Source organism: Ailuropoda melanoleuca, chromosome X (assembly GCF_002007445.2).
Source record: "Ailuropoda melanoleuca isolate Jingjing chromosome X, ASM200744v2, whole genome shotgun sequence".
Classification (NCBI taxonomy): domain Eukaryota; kingdom Metazoa; phylum Chordata; class Mammalia; order Carnivora; family Ursidae; genus Ailuropoda; species Ailuropoda melanoleuca.
Window position 1 is genome coordinate 54,831,083 of NC_048238.1, and position 19,345 is coordinate 54,850,427.

Consider the following 19,345-nt stretch of genomic DNA (forward strand, 5'->3'; position numbering starts at 1 on the left):
AATCATGTAATAAATAGTGCTCTGAAACTGTGTTAGAAAAAAAGAACAAAGATTCTGAACAGATTTCACATTTACAGATTTTCGTGAACTATACTGCATAGATTTGCAAGTAAAGGCAGGAATGTTTCAATTTCGTTTTGAAAGAGCAAGCTGACCCTAGAGAAATTTAGAGTTTTTTTCAAGGGAATCTGGAGGAAGTCTATTTTCAGAACTTCATCATATACAGAGCCTAGGATACCACGGTGGACTGTCGGAAGACATTTTTTCAGTCCACTGTCAAAAAAATGAATCCAACAAGGTAAATGCCAGTTAGGGTACAGGGCTAGTATTTTTGTTCAAGTCACATTTGTGTCACATTTTCATTAATCTACAACATTTCCTCTAGGATCTTGACTTAAGTGCCTTTGGTAATACAGGACTTTTAAAATTGCAAAAACATAAACAGGGTTTACTGGTTCAAAAGTATTTCAATACTTCTTCATATTACCAAGATTTTACATTAACATGAAATTGGAGACCAGACCCAAAATGCATAGTCTGAACCTAGCACGGTACATATAACGGCATGCTCAAGAACCAAACTGTTGTCATAGCCTCTTATGTTAGACAGTCAAATTCCCTACAGTCCTACTTAAAACTAAAAGCAGGGTTTCTCAACAGGGGCACTACTGCCATTTTGAGTCACATAATTCTTTGTTTTGTGGGGGCTGTGCTGATAGGAATTTTAGGATGTCAGGATGTTTGGCAGCATCCCTGGCCTCCACCCACTAGATACTAGTAGCAAACCCCCAGCTGTGACAACAACCAAAAATGTCTCCAGACATTGTCAATGTCCCCTGGGTGGGGGTAGGGTTGGGATATAACCCATTGAGAGCCACCAGGTTAGGGAATACAGCATTTCTTTCTGCTGGTGGAGAATGCACATGTTTATAAGGAAGAAATAATTCAGTAGGTGGAAGGAAATTTCAACAGAGGTGCAAAATCAAGAAAAAAAAAACCCAGCACATTTAAATAGGCCATTTCTCACTATGTATCAATTATTACAAACCCAAAGGTGAAGCAGAAAAAAAAACACGTTGACATTCTCACCAAATACCAAGAAAATGCCAGTTCTCTTTTTGTTAACAGATCCTTAGCACTAAATTAATCCGTGCTGTTTCTGGATAATCTCTGGCTGACCTTTCCTGGAGTTCCATATCTATTTCATCCTCTACCCACCCCCCAAAGCAAAATATACCTCTGTTTTCATCTGAATTTTGTGGTGGTGGGCCCTCTTTAATTTGCTGTAGTCTTCTCAGCAATTCTTCCTCAGTACTTTCACCTGAAAATAGTTTAGAAATGCATGCCAAATTACAAATAAAAACAGAGATGAAAACCAAGGCGTAGAAACCTGGATAAAATTTACTTCTTTGGGGGCATGACAGTACAATTTATGCAAGTTTCTTTCCAGTTTACTAAATGCTTTTGCATATGATTTCTCATTCTTTCAAACTGTAACTCTGGGAGGTAGATATTATCATTTGCATTTTAAAACAAGGAAACTGAGACTAAGTGAGAGACTGCTGTATTAATAAACGGCAGGGCCAGATTACCAACTGAGGCATTCTGATTCAAGTCTGGTACTGTTGGCTCAAAATGCACTTCCTCTCCTAGGAGTCATGCTAACTAACACCTTACCTTTTAAAATTCAAACAATAACGCAAAGGTTAGAATTAAATAGAAATGAGGAGCACCAGAGATAAAATGAATTTTAATTAGGATCAAATGGGACGTAACTGGGCAAAAGAGAATAACGAAGCATAACGTTCTGAAGTGACAATTTTACCCAAGGACAGCTTTGGAGGACTACGACTGGAACATAATCTGGGAATCAGAGATGACAAAAAAAAAAAAAGGAGAAGAAGAAGAAAAAAAAAGAAGTCTGTCCTAGGAACTACTATTCTCATTAGCTCTTCCCCACTTAGATTTATCTCTAGTAAATAAAACTAACTAAAAACAAAAATATTGTTCAGTTCCACTTTTTCAATTCATCTTGCTATAAATTCACAATATAAATCATAACTTAAAGATGTGATATAGGATAATTCCAAATAGGAGTGAACAGAACCAGGCGATAAGTACAGCAATAAATGTCATTCTGTATCCCTTGTATTAAAATCACACTTCATAACAGCTGAAGACACAGATTTTTAAAACCAGCTAAAAAAAAAAAAGACCAGCAATTTACACATATAAATCTTTATACATCGCATACCTGGGGTGCCTAGCAAATTGTTATCCCTCATAAGTCTATAATCTTCTTCACTCAGGTTATTTACAAATTGATAGAAAGCTTCTTCCCGATCCAATCGGTCCATCTGACTCCTGCGCTGTGCTGCAGACTGATCACCACTGCCTTTATCGTTAGAATCTGAGCTTTCCATCTTGATGAACAAGTGGAAAATTATCTAAAAGGAGAAAGGAGATCAATCTTGAAAACAAAAGTTAGCATGTGTTCTGTAGAACACTTTTAATCACGTGAAAATCCAGAATGCAGGTCAAGATGTGAATTTTAAGACCTCATAGGAATAACATTTTGTAAAAGAAAAACTCCTGAAAAAGCCCTGTTATATTAGGAAAAAAGTAGGTCAGGAATTAGCAAACTATGGCCCATGGGCCAGAATCAGCCCTGGTGCTTATTTTTTTCCGTGAGATCAAAGAATGATTTCTACACGTCTAAGACTGTTTTTACAAAAGGGAGATAATGTTTTGTGATGTATGGGAAGTACATGAAATTCAAATCTCAGTGTTCACCAAGTTTTATTGGAATACAGTCATACACCTTCACTTACATATTGTCTGTGGCTGCTGCTGTGCTCCAACGGCAGACCAAGTAGACGTGAGAGCCCGAATGTGGCCCTCTCGCCGCTTTGCACTGGTGATGATCTGTGCCTTATAAACTGCAGTGACGCAACGTGACAGCATTTCAAGTGCCATGCATATCACCATACCATGACATTTTAAGAAATTACTAGAGCGTTCTCCTGTCAAATGAAGTAAAAGTGCACTTTGAATGTCACCCTCAAAGGCATAGTAGAGTATGGATTATTTTGTTGCGAGATGGAAAAGACTGAGTTTATTATGCAATGGCACTACTTAACTGTGCTAAAAAGAAAATACACATTCATTCTATCAGAGCAAGCATTCATCACCATATTCCCAATTCACAGATAAAGCTATAGTCCGAAAAACTGGAAAACTTGAAAAAAAAATCTCATCACAAAATATTTCCTCATAAGAATAAAAAACAAGGCTTCAACCACAGCAAGTTTCCAAGTGGCTTGTCAGCTAAGCAAGCAAAGCTGTGTTATTGATGGTGAGTTAATTCGACTGTGCTTGATTGCAGAAGCTAAAGAAATATGTCCAGAGAAAGCTGTTTAAGATTATTAGCTTTGTGGTGAGAACAGTTGCTCAAAAATGCAAGGCTATTGGGATATGTCATAATCAATTGAAAAACGGGACAGCAAATGATTTTGAGTGGTTTTTCTTGGGCCTTGATGAGTCAACAAATGTAATTGATACTATTCAGTTGTTTATTCAAGGAGTCAAGTGTTGATGACTCGAGAAGTTTGAAGTTACAGAAGTAGCCTCTATGAACAGTCTGCATGGAGCAGCTACAGGTGCTATTTCCAGCAGGTTGAGAAAACACTAAGCACAGTTTGAAACGGAATCTGCTAAGATGTGTGACAACTGAAATGGTGGTAAATACACGTGTAGGGCAGCAAAAGACAAGTTGGACACATTTCTGAAGCCTGTGAAAATGTCAAGTGTTTCAAGTCCATGGGTATTCCTTATGTCATTCAGCAGCAGGTAGTCTGCAGAAACTATCTGAATCTATCATATTGCTGACCCACTAGTGTTAACGGCGAACTTCATTACTGTGGACTTAACCATCACCAGTTCTCAGAATTTTTGTCAGAAAAAGAAGCTGAACATCCTAACTTGCCCTACGACTTGTGAACAGTGCTTACACGCGAAACTTACACTGCAGTAAAACCATTTCAGCATCAACACTGGAATCACAACGTCAAGCAAGCTGCTTCATGCACTTAACGCTATCAAAGAAACGAGAGCTCCACTCCCACACACATTTGTAGCAGATTTATTTTCCCACAAGTTACCATTCCATAAGCATTTTTTGGACCTCACTGCAAGTACAAAGACAATTTCCTGGCTTCAAAATCCATCGAACTGTCCATCTGAGGAGCTTCCACCTGACCTTCAACTCAAGGTGATAACTCTGCCGTGTAATGATCTGCTAAAAGGTAAATACCAAACGAATTCTATAAATGCCTTCTCTAAGGGATAAATACGCTTCATTAATTTATGCTTGTGGACTGATTAGACAGCAATACAGGCATACCGTGTTTTGTTGCGCTTCGCAGCTACTGTGCTTTTTAATACACTGAAAGGTTTGTGACAGCGCTGCGTGGAGCAAGTCTACTGGTGCTATTTTTCTAGCAGCATTACTCACTTCCTATTTCTGCCTCACATTTTGGTAATTCTTGCAGTATTTCAAACTTTTCATCATTAGTATATTTGTTACAGTGATCAGTGATCTTTGACGTCAGAATTGTTCTGGGGTGCCATGAACCAGACCAATCCAGGACGGCAAACTTAACGGATAAGTGTGTGTGTTTCAACTGCTCCACTGACCACCTGTTTCCCCCGTCTCTCCCCATTTTCTTGCACTTCCCTATTCCCTGAGGCGCAATATTGAAATTAGGCCAATTAATAAACCTACAATGGCCTCTAAGTGCACAAATGGAAGGAAAAGTCACACATCTCTCACTTTTAACAAAAGCTAGAAATGATTAAGCTTAGTGAGGAAGCCATGTCAAAAGCCAAAAGCTAGGCCTTTTGTGCCAAACAGCCAAATTGTGGATGCAAAGGAAAAGTTTTTGAAGGAAATCGAAATTAAAATTCACGCCAGTGAATACAGGAATGAAAAGTTCAACAGCCTTATTGCTGATATGGAGAAAGTTTTAGTCGTCTGATAGACAATCAAGCCAGCTCCAACATTCCCTTAAGCCAAAGCCTCATCCAGAGCAACACCACAACTCTCTTCAATTCTATGAAGGCTGGGAGAGGTAAGGAGGCTGCACAAGAAGTCTGAAGGTTGGTTCATGAGGTTTAAGGAAAGAAGTCATCTCCACAACATAAAGTGCAAGGTGAAGCCGCAGAAGCTGCGGCCAACATCGAGGCAAGAATCTCTACCAGCAAAGATTACGACTCACTGAAAGCTCAGATGACAGTTAGCACTTTTTAGCAATAAAGCATTTTTAAATTAAGCTACACGTTGTTTTTTAGGCATAATGCTATCGCACACTTAACAGACTACAGTATAGTGTAAACATGACTTTTATATGCACTGGGAAACCAAAAAATTCATTTGACTTGTTTTGCTGCAATATTTGCTTTTTATGTTAGTCTGGAATTGAACCTGCAATATCTCCAAGGTTTTCTTGTACCTATGTGTGTGAAAAGACGTTATCAAAAATGAAATATGGTAAATCTCATTTCAAGTCAGTAACACTAGATGAACATCTGCAAATAATATTGATGAGGAATATGTTTAGCCCCGATTAAGCAAAACGTTATCCCTCCAAAAAAGAAGTAAAAGAAAGCCATTCTTTTCATTATTACAACTATATTACAAAAACACTAATCCATTATTATTATCACGTTTTGAGTTTTATCAAGAAAAACTCTGCAGAAATTTGGGCTTCTTTTTATATCTAAATAACTATGAAATATGCTTAATTTTGCTTTTTGATCAGCAAAGCAAAAGAACAAATCACTACCTGGCTTTTCTATTACTCTCAATTAACCACTCCAATGATAAACAAGTAGTAAGCAATCTAAAATAAGACTCCAAACAAAAACTTTCGTCCTCTAGTTCTTTTCCTTCCAACCCCAGACTGATCTTAAGTTCACACTGAAAAAAAAAAAATAAAAGTTAAGTCCACAAAAATATGAAAATTTGATTTGTGGAAGAGGTAATCTATACTGGTACTAAGATTTAATCCCACACACAACACATGAAATATCTGGATGTTCACAATTCAATACTAAAGGGAAAAATAAAAACAAACCCTTTTTCAGACAGTGAAGGAAAAAAAAAACAAAGATGCTTTTCTACCTGTCTGGTTTTTATAACTTGAAACTTTAAGAAGATTGGAAATCAAAAGCTTAAAGTTATATAGGCCAGGCAATGAAAAAAAAAAAAACAGAAGGAAGTCAAATTTTTCCACATGTAGCTAAGGAATACAACTTGGTACTGCGAACAGTAAGCAGCTAACTTAAACAATACAGAAAAGCACATAGGAGAAAGAAACTTCAGCCGTAATTCTTCAAACCAAATAAAACCACCAGTAACATTCGCTAGTGTTCTTAAGCACTTAATATTTTCAAAGTTAACAACATGAAAGTTAGGACAAAGTCCACTTGTGAAGGATCAGTAAATAGTTCTAAAAATAATTTATAATTTTTTTTAGAGAGAGAGAGAGAGCATGTGGAGGGGAGAGGGAGAGAAAGAATCTTAAGCAGCCTCCATGCAGAGAGCCTGATGCAGGGCTCAATCTCACTACCCTGAGATCATGACCTGAGCTGAAATCGTGTCGGACCTTAGCCAACTGAGCCACTCAGGTGCCCCAAAAATAATTTATAAAAAAGTACAACTCCGTAGGGTTGACAGGCTTTCAAAACATAAATCTTCAAAGAAGACAAAAATGTCTGATAAGTTCTGACATTTGAAGGATGTGAACCAAAGATAACAGAAAACTCACACACCAAGTACTGTTTCAAGAATGGCACAAAGTCTTAAGAACAGTCAGGGAAGTTAAAGCCCACGTGGAACAGAAACTTGCAAAAATATGGGAGACTTTAAAAATGACTTTGAAAAACATAAAATAATAAAAAGAGGGAAAAAAAGAAAAACATAATCTGAAACAAGAGAGGGGTCTTGTACTTAGTGGGTGGGGGAACTGGTATCTTAACAGAAGATGAAAAGTAGAGGCACTCAACTTGTTTTGTTTCTATTTTATTCACCGAGGAGAATCACCTTCCAACTGGAAACAGTTGGAAAAACAAACTTCTCAAAGAGAGAATCAAGATCCCAAACTGCAAACGTTCTAATGATAATCTCTGAGAAATCACAGAGAACAGGAGAGATGCTAAAAATACTAGATTTTAGAAACTGCATCTTCAAATAAAGTGAAGTCTATAAATTGTAGCACAACAAAATCTGACAATAAACCTAGGGGGAAATTCTACAATAGACTATCAGATACATTGCAAGCATGTAGAAGAAAATGTATTCACCAGAAGTGGGGTTCACTGCCAAATGAACCTCATTTGGTTGACAAAGGGATTGTTCTCAACCTTGGCTTGTACGTTAGAATCACCTGGAAAACCTTCTCTGGAGTTGGCCAGACAGCAATATTTTTAAAAAATTCCACAGGTAATTCTATTGTGCAGTTAGGGCTGAGAACCTCTTTGGTAGGGACACGTGAGGCTTACACTGCTGACTAGTCTGGCTTGATTTCTGTACAGCGTGAGGAGATTTTATATCCTGAGCGTCACAGAGAAATGGAGGCTAGATCAGCGCTTCTCTAACTTCAGCACACAAACAAATCAACTGGAAATCTTGTTAAAATGCAGATTGATTCCATAGATCTGGGATGGGGCCTGAGAACGTGAATTTTAAATAAGCCTCCAAGGGCTGCTGATCCTAGAGTCACAGTTTGAGTAGCCACGAGCTGGAAGACAATACAGTTTAACACAGATTCACAGCTGTCAAATACCACCCTCAAAGGTTATAAAGCAGTGTTAACCTGCAAAGAGTCCTGTCTTTAGCATTCAAAAAAGAACCATGTCAAAGACATGCTAGCCAAATCTAAGCAATTCGAAGCTGGGAATTAGTAATGAAGATGTATGCGTATGATAAATAATATTCTGAATTCTCAGTGGTTTGTGAGGATAAGCTGAAATCAACAGAAACGATGGTAAATGTGCTATCCTGAACGCTTTATGAAAGATTAGCAAGCTAAAATAACCCACATTAAGAGTACAGAGTAGGGGGAAAACCTACTCATGTGACAAAAGCAGTTCACATGAAGACTCATGAAGGTTTTTAGTTAACAAAAGCTCAATAAAAAGCCTGTCTGACCTGGCTAAGGAACCTAACAGAGTCCCATATTGCTTTCAGAGACCACGGCGTTCAAATAAAAGTAGTTAACAGACCCGCTGCAACCTGTTGTTTAGATCTAGAGTGACCAAGATGATAAGCCAGTGAACACCATAAAGGAAATGCTGAACTACCTGGAGATGTCTAGCATGAAGACAAGACTAAAAATGGGCATGATTACCAATGTCAAATATTTAGAGTTATAGCATGAAAGACAGCAGAACCACCGTATCAAATTAGGGCCACTAGTTAAGAAATATGGAAGCGGATAATTCATTTAATCCAAAGGTGTAACGATTAAATTGTCCAAAAGTGGAGATGCCACCAGCCTCTTGAAGCAAGCAGACAACCCATTCTCTGGAAATATTCAAGCACAGGCAGGATATTAAGAGGAGATTCCTTATTAGGTAGGAGTTTGAACAGACTGACTTCAAAAGACCATTTGGACTAAAATGTCAGTAAGGGTGGGGAAGTCTCTTGGTTTTCTATTCTAGGCCTAGGGTCCTACTAAGCTACATATTCCAGCCACACAATTTTGTTTTAACACTTTGACAAGACCAATCCACATAAGTTGTTCCATCCCTGCCCTCCAACACACCTTGTACTTTACTACCTTCACACTTCTACCAACCCTGTTCCCTCAGCCCCGTCTTAAGTGTCTCCCCATTTCACTCACCCTTTAAGGTTCAATGAACTCTTACCTCCTAAGAAGCTACTACTAGCTCAGCTAGCAATTTTTTCAGCCATCTCTTCACACAGTGTTTGTGCCACCAAGAGTGGCACTCTCTGCCTTATGGGGTCTTTTATATTTTTGAAATAATATTAATCTTATTTACCAAATATAACCGAAGTATCATTTCATCTTGTTATCAATATAAAAAATTAGCTGTTTTACATTCTTTTTTGTTTAAATACACTGAGTCTGAAATATGGCATTTTATGTTCACGGCACATCTCAAGTTGGATATTAAATTTTCAACGGTTAAAGTAAAATGTAGCCCTATCAAAACAACAAAGTTGTGTTTAGTGAGAAAATACACACTGCATCAGTTTTTGTTTAACTTAGTCAAAATTAAAGAAAATTAAAAGTTCAATTCCACAGTTACATCAGTGACATTTCAAGTGTCAGGTAGCCACAGGTGCTTAGTGGCTACCCCACTGGACAGTGCAATTTGAAAAAAATTGTAAGGTAGAGAAATCGCACATATGAGAAGAATTTCAAGGTGTTCTCAATATATTGCGCACACTCTATAAACCCACGACTTCTACATCCTCTTTATGTTCTTCAAAAATAAAATAAATGTTGGATACTCTACAAATACACATGGAGTAGATGATTCTTTCCTATGCTCACCAATCTTCAAGATTCATTCTTGACCTTTTAGAATTTCTATCATTTCCTACATGTTAAGTAGAGATAAAACACTATACCTCTATCCAAAACCCTACTGACGCTGTGATTTTAGGGACTGCTGAATCCTAAATAGCTCTTGCCTGGTGAGCTTAGAGGTTAGTTGATTCCATGCAAGAAGAATTTTTGTCTTGGTTTAATTTTATCTTTAAATTCAACATTTTAACAATGAGACACACTCAAAGCAACACCTGATTGCCCAAGTTACTATTACTTCCATAATCACATCTTGCTCTCCTTTCACCCTCTCATACATATACCAGAGAAAATCAAGGAAAATAATTTCCTTACACGACATCCCTGCAACACACTTATTTTTTTTTAAAGATTTTATTTATTTATTCGACAGAGATAGAGACGGCCAGCGAGAGAGGGAACACAAGCATGGGGAGTGGGAGAGGAAGAAGCAGGCTCATAGCGGAGGAGCCTGATGTGGGGCTCGATCCCATAATGTTGGGATCACGCCCTGAGCCGAAGGCAGATGCTTAACCGCTGTGCCACCCAGGCACCCCAACACACTTATTTTTTATTTCAAAACTGCAACCAGACCAGCAAGCCTTCATTAAACAGAACACACAATGTTTTTGCTAAGGTATAGGTTTCCATTAAAAAAGCAGTTTGTTTTTTGTAGTTATTAGGGTACAGGGAGAGAAAAATCCGATTTGCTCCCCTACACTTGCCTCCTTTCTGCCTTACTCTGCATTTCGCCTAGGCTGGGAACGGGGGTCAAAAGATTTCAGCACTGACAAGACACCTCTACCTGTTGGGGACATTTAAGGGGTGAGTTATGGCTGTAACACCTGCAGAGCTCCCCTGGACTAGAAGTAATCAAATTTGGGGGAAAAAAAGGAAATCCTGAATGTAAGCAATGCCCTCAAACGCCTTGGAAAATAATCTTACACACAGACAACCTCCTGCCCCCCCACCCCCCGCCGGGAACTTGGGTCTTATTACCTAAGTGGCACAAAATGAAAAAATACAGTAAATCTAAATCACAAGTTCAGCCCCTGGTCGATGTAATATCACCACTGGTGAGTGAAAATGAACATTTTAATGGCTAAAGCACGCCAAAGATGCCGGGACACCATAATTCAAATGATCAAATACAGAGCTCTCTCCATTCTGGTGTCAAATTTTAATAAAGAACTATGTTACCAAAATGGGTCTCTAAATTATACTCAATGGTGGACACTGCAATACATTTCCAGTTTTTTTTTTAAAGATTTTATTTATTTATTTGACAGAGACAGAGACAGCCAGCGAGAGAGGGAACACAAGCAGGGGGAGTGGGAGAGGAAGAAGCAGGCTCCTAGCAGAGGAGCCTGATGCGGGGCTCGATCCCAGAACGCTGGGATCACGCCCTGAGCCGAAGGCAGATGCGTAACCGCTGTGCCACCCAGGCGCCCCTACATTTCCAGTTTAATTAGTAAAAGGAAAGAAGAATCCTCCCACACTCCTGGGCTCCTTCTATCATCATAAAAGAGAGAATCTTAAATCTACTTAGTTATCTTACTCTCAGTCACAATACTCATGTGCTTAAGTCAGAAATTTTGGATTAAGCATATGATTAGCATCAGACACTTTTAAACTTAAACATTTCTATGAAAAGCTTACCAATGAAACAGTTTAAGAGAACAAATGTAATTGTCAAATCACATAAGTCTCTCCCTAGTTATAAACAATAACCACCACCATATACTTAAACAGCCCTTCCACTTATATTTCATTTAATCCTCACAACAATCCTGTGAAGTAGGCATAATCACCTCTATTTTACACCTAACAGAAGTATAGAAAGAGAAAGTGATTTACCAAAGGCCATGTGGCTAGAAAGTGGAAAGAGCCAGTAATTAAATCCAGGTCTCCTAATTCCTCCAGTCAACTTTTCACAAATGAACAACTGCCTCCCAATAATATCCCAAAACTATATACTTTAAAACACATTCCTTCAATCCCAATAGGCATGTCTAAAGTATTCAACCTCACTATGAGCTTTTTATACCATGTTCACTCTGGGTACAAAAACTTCCAAAACAACAAAACACCTTTTGTAAGCAGTATGAACCAAGCAGGACTTATTTTTAAATAAGTCAGGTTTTAGTATTTTTGCTTTAAAACCAAAAAATAGCATATTTTATTAACCTTATTTCTTTCAGAGTACTGTGTGCCAATATATCCAAATCCATTCCTGGAAACGAGCAGTCAAATTAGAAATTTTGCCCAGTCATTTCAAAAACTACTCGTTTGGGGCAACGAACGTGTGACTGTGTCAGGTAAATTCAACTCCAGGAGGACAAGACAGCAAGAAAACCAAATCTGAGGTTTATTCTGTCTGTAATCAGGGAATTTAAAACAGACACTATTCACCTTCAAAACTGTAAAGCATTATTAGTGATCTCCATTTCTTCTACAGTCGTTATATATAAATTATGCAGCTTACTATGTTTCTGACCACTGTTAAAAGTATTTCATTAATTCTCCTCATCCATTACTCCAAACTTTAAAAAATGTAATTTTGTTATATTAGGGTGAAAAGTCACTTAAAACATATCATTCAGGGGATGCCTGGCTGGCTCAGTCGGTTTAAGCGTCTGCCTTCAACTCAGGTTATGATCCCAGGGTCCTGGGATCCATTCCCTCACTAGGCTCATGCTCAGCGGGGAGTCTGCTTCTCCCTCTGCCTGCTGCTTCCCCTGCTTGTGCTCTCTGACAAATAAATAAATAAAATACTAAAAAAAAAAAAAAACACAACCCCATAACCGTTCAGCACTAATGGGTCAGAAGACCTACTGCTAAGTACACACATATTATATTCAATAGACATACTGCATCAGACTACCCCATGAAGGAGACTTAAGGCACCAAAATACACTGTTAAACAAAAGACTTTACAAAACTAAATTCTGAAATTCAAAAGTCTGTGTGAATATCAATTTAAAAATAAGCCACGTCTATTAAGTCTGGAATATATAATCTCTTCTTAAAAACAAAAAAGGTATAGTGGGAGGGAGGAATCAAGGTAACCGAGTATCAACTAACTACCAAAATATCTTGAGCATTTTCATCTTTTGTGTTCATATAAGCTCCAGACTCAATAGTGTTCTAAAGCAGAACATGCCAATTAAAAAAAGATCATAGTATCAACATGAAAATGTGTCATACTGAAAAAGAACCACCATCATTCTGTTTGCAACAGAGCTTTATGAAGAACCTCAGAGAATAAATGAAAATTGATGACATACAATCCTTGTTAATAAAGAAAATGGTTCAATAATACCACTGCCAAAATGAAAAATGCCTCATGCAGTTTTAAAAAAGTCAAATCACAAAGAACCACTGAATTTGAGGTCAGGATATAAAGTACCATTGTGTATGTAGTCACCAAAAGTGTTGAGAATGCTTCCTGTACAAAATGTTTAATTAAAATTTTACAGCATTTTTAACAAATAAAAGATGATTAACAACCAAATAGCTTTTTTTTTTAAGATTTTATTTATTTATTCGACAGAGATAGAGAAAGCCAGCGAGAGAGGGAACACAAGCAGGGGGAGTGGGAGAGGAAGAAGCAGGCTCACAGCGGAGGAGCCTGATGTGGGGCTCGATCCCATAACGCCGGGATCACGCCCTGAGCCGAAGGCAGATGCTTAACCGCTGTGCCACCCAGGCGCCCCCCAAATAGCTTTTTTTAAATCCTATCAGTAAAAGGGTGGAATTTAGTTCTGTGAAAAGGAAAAAATAGGAGATACTGGGTTCTAGTCTTGGCTGTAACATTAACCAACTATGTAAATTTGGTCAATTTACTTAACCTCTTGTGCCTCAGGATCTTCATCAATATTAAGAGCACTGGATTAAAACCACCCATAAGGTACCTTCCAGTTCTATGAATCTGTGACTATGAATAAAATATAACCCAGGTCACATTACGGTAGTAAGTCAAAAGTAAAGCTAAAGAAACGACATGAATAACTAGGATGTAAGCTTAAAAAGCTGTGCTTTTCTCACCACCATTTCACTTATGCACTTCTATCTCCCTTTTGTGATACCTTACCTTTTTCAAAACAAATATAAAGCATCCCTCTCTAAAAAACAGGACAGGGTTGATGTTCCACCGCTTTACCTATTGCATGATACCTGTCACCACCCACACAATTAGCTGATTATTTCCAATATTGGCCTGTCAGAGGATGCTACCAAGACACCACTGTTGATACTATGACAGCAATGCAAAATTATAAAATATTATCTGCATGGCAGTGTTACTGTAGGCCCGTTTATATTCTTCTATCATTACCACTTGAAAAGGAGAGCAGGAAAAAAAAAGGATTCAGAAATGTCCCTCATGTGTCTAATCTCTTGGCAGGAAGTCTACTGACTCCCAGCTCACGAACAGTTCTATTTTACAATCCTCTAACACAGTTAAATCGAAAGACTATTAGTAAGAATGTCAACAAATCAGAGGACAGAAATCAAACCAAATGCTGCCAGTTCAGGGAACAAGTTAGTTAAAAAAGGAAAACATGATGATGACATTTCTATTCACTCAAGTACTTTAAACAGTAAATTTAATCTTCGATTACCCATTTCATGTTCTTTTTATTATTGAACTATGTTACTAAATTAGAATTTGGTCTTATCCACACAAACTCAATTGTGCTTTCTCATTATTCCCAAGAAGTCAAAAAATGACTCAAAAACCCAGTGTTCATGTGTTTATAAAAAAAGTTATTAATGTAAAATCACTGATCACCAGAAATTTTGGTGTTAATTGGTAAGGTACTATCTTAATTTAAGAACATGAGCTTTCCATCAAACATTAACTTTTTAATAAGTGAAGCAAATTTTTAAAATTAAAATCCCTTGACCAAAAAAGAAAATATTATCTACACAAATGACTTGTTATTTGAGGAAAACAATTTTGTGTTACAGAACCAAACACGCTGACAACTGTGCTTCCCGAACCAGTGTTCCTACATACAAATGATGACAAAAGTGACCATATGTCCCCAGTTTGTCCAGAAGAGCAGCAATCCACACCTGTTGTCCCACAGTAATTATTAATATGGCCCTCTTTCACTTTCAAAAGCGTTCCAGCTTGGATAAATTAATATGGTCACCTTAGATGTAATTGACACTGACAGGACCTTTGGTCGATAAAAAAATGAAAATTGTAATTAAGAGTTAACTTCTTTTTCCCTACAGTTAAGTGGAGAGTAAGAGGAAAGAGACCATTTTTCATTCTAAAGAAAGTTTAAAACATTGAACACAAATAGCTCCTCCCCTCACACAAAGTATCATGTTCATCACCATGCAAATGTTCTAACAGCAGCCCAATGTGTAGTCATGAAATTATTGCACAAGGTCCACAAATCTACATACACACCACGAACTGTCTATAGATATTTGTCTCACACATATGTAGGTACTATTTTGACTAATAAAATTAAAGTCTTGGGTCAGAAAATCTACAACAAAAAGATCAACTATGTATTTCAGAAACAAAATCACAAGTTCATAAACATATTCCCAAATTATTCAAAACTGCCAAGGTTTTCATATTTTATTTTATTTTTTTTTAAGATTTTATTTATTTATTTGACAGAGATAGAGACAGCCAGCGAGAGAGGGAACACAAGCAGGGGGAGTGGGAGAGGAAGAAGCAGGCTCACAGCAGAGGAGCCTGATGTGGGGCTCGATCCCATAACGCCGGGATCATGCCCTGAGCCGAAGGCAGACGCTTAACCGCTGTGCCACCCAGGCGCCCCAGGTTTTCATATTTTAAAAAAATCTCAATTGATGACAGGAAAAAATGAACTGTTTGATTATCTGGGAAATTTCCATATTCAAGGGTGGGGAAAAATAATGAAGGAAAAAACAGACATGGAAGTAATATTACTTTCTTACACTGGTTATCAAAATGTCAAGGGATTATGTAAACTGATACTTGAAATCAATGGGCCATAAGGTTTTGGAAATCTTGGTGTTACATAGAGATGATAAGGAAGTAGACTTACAAAAGAAAAACAAGTCCTAGGCAGTGGCCCAAAATTCTAGCACCTCGCTGGTCTGGATTTGAGAGAGGACTTTCCACTTTCTAATTTGTTACCCACTCTATGGTAAATCAACATACAGGAGGCTGGTGAGTGATTTGCTCTATTTTGCAATCTACTAGGGCTATGTATAAAGTAATATACACATTATAATTCCATAGATACAGATGTCCCATTTGACCTACCGTATCATTTAAGTCCTTACAACATGCTCACTAACGTGGAAGAATATAACCAATCAGCCTAACATTTCTAGATATCACTTCATTAAGCTATTTTTTAAAACCATTTCTGATTTTAAATTAAGTGTATCAAATTATATCCCAAGCAGTAACAGCTGAAACAGAAGCCATAACATAAAAAAGAGGGCAACTGCTAAAAAAGTCTCACCTGCATCACAAACCAGATTCTAAGTGGGAACAAAAGTTTTTGATATGACATACCTGATAGATTTTTTTATTACGACCTTTATTTTCTTTCGATTTCCAATCTAATTAGAGAGCAATTAAGTCTAGAGGCATAGAAGTTTAGTGACTTCAGCATCAGAGAGACCTGGGTTAAAATGGGGGCTCTACCACTTATTAGCTATTTAATTGAGGACAAATTGCTTAACCTCTTTTGAGTCTCGGTTAACTCTGTAAGATAGTTAATATCCTCACGAGGCTTTGCTGTGAGGATTACAAAGTCATGCAAGTGAAGCACAGGGCACAGCACATAAGCATTCAATACAAGTTAGTTATGAATTTAGGCTAACTAACTCCATCCCAGTTTGCCTGGGGCAGTCCAGGTTTGCACCTGTTGTCCAGGCATAATTATTAATAATGTCCCTTTTGCTCTTAAAAGCATCCTGGCTAAGGCAAGAAATTACGTGGTTACCTTAACAATGATGAAGATGAAAGCAGTTAGTATCAGAGTATTATATATCAATTATGACTTTCTGGATCTTGAAGGAAAAAAATGACCACCACACAAAATAATGTAAGATTATATTCCTGTAAGATATTCTACTGCTATTTCATTTAGTTATGCAATGAACATTTAAACGCTATTTATTTAGACCCATCCCACCCCAATAATGATTTAAGGCAGCAAATTTCTATTTTGTTCTTTCTATTCTATACGGGTACTGGTAAACTTCAGACATTTCAAAAGAGGAAAATTCACAGATAAAACACTAGTGGAGTTCCAGCTATTCAGACACACTGCCCTTTGGATTCCCAATAAAAAATACCCATTCTCATCATGAAGAATGCCCAACACCAACAAACACATATCAAATAAGCCCATCCAATTACAGGGCCTGCAAAACAGAATATTTTTAAACATGCATTCTACACAAAAATCATCAGGAGACGCAACAAAAAATAAATTACCTGACTGTTATGACATAGTATTGTAATACAATAAACTGGATTTTAGTTTTCTTCACTCTCTGCTCTAGAAAAAAAAAGAATCCATTATTCTTCCTCTTTCATAAGATATACATTTTCTATGAAATAGACACATCCTAAAAAAAAACCGTCCTATATATTTTAAGTTACACACCCCATAACCCAACCTAATTTAATATTACTATTAGGATATTTGGGCAGATGGAGGTCAGAGGAAACCAGGAATCTTGTGTTAGATATAATATTTCCTTTAAAGGCTGAAAGCCAATCTACCTTTTAATATAAGCTTGCTTAAAATAGGCTTTTCCTTATCAGACCAGTAATATTTTCAGATTTTGATAGTTACTTTCAAGGACTTATTTGGCACGTTATAATAGCCTATGGCAGGAACTAAAGTATGAAAGATCATCAGGACATTTAGGCTAAAGAACAAAACATTTTTCAGTGTTAACAGTCTCCTAAAATCATAGTTTAAAAAGTATTTGGATTGGTCTTCCTGGGTACTTTATTTTTATAATCTAGAAAACTGATTTTTGGGGGGCTATAATTGTGCCTGCCTGGTCTCAAGTCATCCAGGATGGACATAATGTACCTGATAGGATGGTATGAGTAATTTTGTCTTTAATCACGAAGAATCAAATAAATGATTCTAGTAGTAGAAACGACTAGTAGTACGCTTATTTCTTCCTCCCTTCAATCATCCAAAGCTACTGCAGTTAATTCTGATTCAGGAAATGCGGGCTCTCTATTTGCACCAAAAAATTATTGTGGGACCTTGCAAATGGTGGATGACAACCTGATATAAATGCTTCCTCTTGCCCCCAAACGAAAAGAATGACCTAAATAACAAGATTGCTAGGCCTCAGATTCCCGGACTAACCTGTGGAATAAGTATGGGGAAACTGTCTAGGGAAGGAACGTGGCTGTCTCCTCCATCTTGAAATTAATCAGCATAAGGGAAAAAGGGACTGAGTATTCAGGAAGCAGAAGCCCAACCGGTTAATACTAGTTACTAAAGCCATGGCGTACGTGGCAGGTACCGCCCGCAGAAGCCGAGACCCTTAGGCTTTTCTTTTTGAGGGGGGAGGGGTTGGGTTGTTGCCGGATTGAACGGAAATTAAGTTGAAAATCATTTGGCCCAATTCCCACCCTTACCCAGGGAAAAACAACAAACACGCAACGGCTTTTCCCTGCCTTTTCGGGGGATCCTTGCAGTGATATCTGGCAAAGGATATGCCAGGTTATTCGAGTAAGGGAGTGAACCACAGTTGCCCCAGATCCTCAGGGAAGATGTCATCGTGGCCCCAGGGGGCGCCTAATTGATAGTGCCCAGCAGAAGGGCTCAAAATGGGGTTTTGCAAATCCTGGGAAATCTAAAGGCCCAAGAGTTCCCAGCATCTGACTTAGAGCAGCCTGATTTTTCTCCCTTTTCCCAAACCCAAGCCCGCCATATAATAGGGGGGTGGGGAAGCGAGGGAAGCCTCCAGAGAACCAAAGAGAAAAACCCGAGCCGATCAAAGATTCTCACGCCTCAGGCCAACACTCAAAAATCGCCTCCCCCAAATTCTTAAGGCTGTGGAGGGCCCCGACTTTAGCTCGCACCGCCACGGAGAGGAAGTACTACCCACCTCCTTCCCCTTCTTCAAGAGACTGTGACTATACACCCAACTAAAATGGCAGCGGCGACTACGCCACGGAGCCCCCCGCAGCAATCAGCGCCTGGGGTCCGGAGGCGGTGCTGAGCGTCCGCCACAACGCGACACTCAGGCCATTTTGAGGGAACGCGGCAGCCGCGGCTCCGCAGTCTTTCCCTCACTCTCCATCCATTTCTCAAGAGGATTTCCCAAGGCTTCACTTACTCGGTTTTAGTGTCGGGTCCGACTCTATCGGTTCGGCCGCCGCCGCCGCCGCCGAGGCTCCTGCGCGCCTCCCCTGCCGCTGCTCTCAAGCCCGCCTCCGATGAGTCGCTGGTTGAGACCCGCCTCTAGCCCAGCGCCTGCTCGGAGACGTTGCTCAGGCAGCCATTATCTTCCCCATTGTTACCAAGCAGCGACAGGAAACGACTGCCCACAACAGGAAGTGATGATGCCGCGTCCCGGCCCCGCAGCCCCACTCCCAGCCTATTAGCCAATCCCAGGCGATTCCTCGAAAAGGCTCGGCGGGAGGAAGAAGGGGGCAGCCGACGACGCGGCAAGGCGGGCCGCGGTCTGGAAAAGGAGAGCTGCTGTGACGCCCACCATGTGACAGGCCCCACCCTCCTCCGCCATTT

The 19,345-nt window shown here is 38.8% G+C and overlaps 1 protein-coding gene across 2 annotated transcripts in view; it reads right to left on the reverse strand.

Moving 5' to 3' along the window:
* Positions 1-19,144, reverse strand: part of RLIM (ring finger protein, LIM domain interacting) — a 35,908-nt gene extending 16,764 nt beyond the window's left edge. The window contains exons 1-4 of one of the 2 annotated variants that reach the window (XM_019809816.2): positions 18,936-19,144; positions 17,059-17,122; positions 2,255-2,447; positions 1,238-1,321 (exon numbers count right to left, since the gene is read on the reverse strand). In XM_019809816.2, the coding sequence (XP_019665375.1) occupies positions 1,238-1,321; positions 2,255-2,423 (253 nt within the window). In that variant the 5' untranslated portion in view covers positions 2,424-2,447; positions 17,059-17,122; positions 18,936-19,144. The remainder of the gene's footprint in view (positions 1-1,237; positions 1,322-2,254; positions 2,448-17,058; positions 17,123-18,935) is intronic. The other variant, XM_002929127.4, reaches the window with a different exon arrangement.
* Positions 19,145-19,345: the final 201 nt, after the last annotated feature.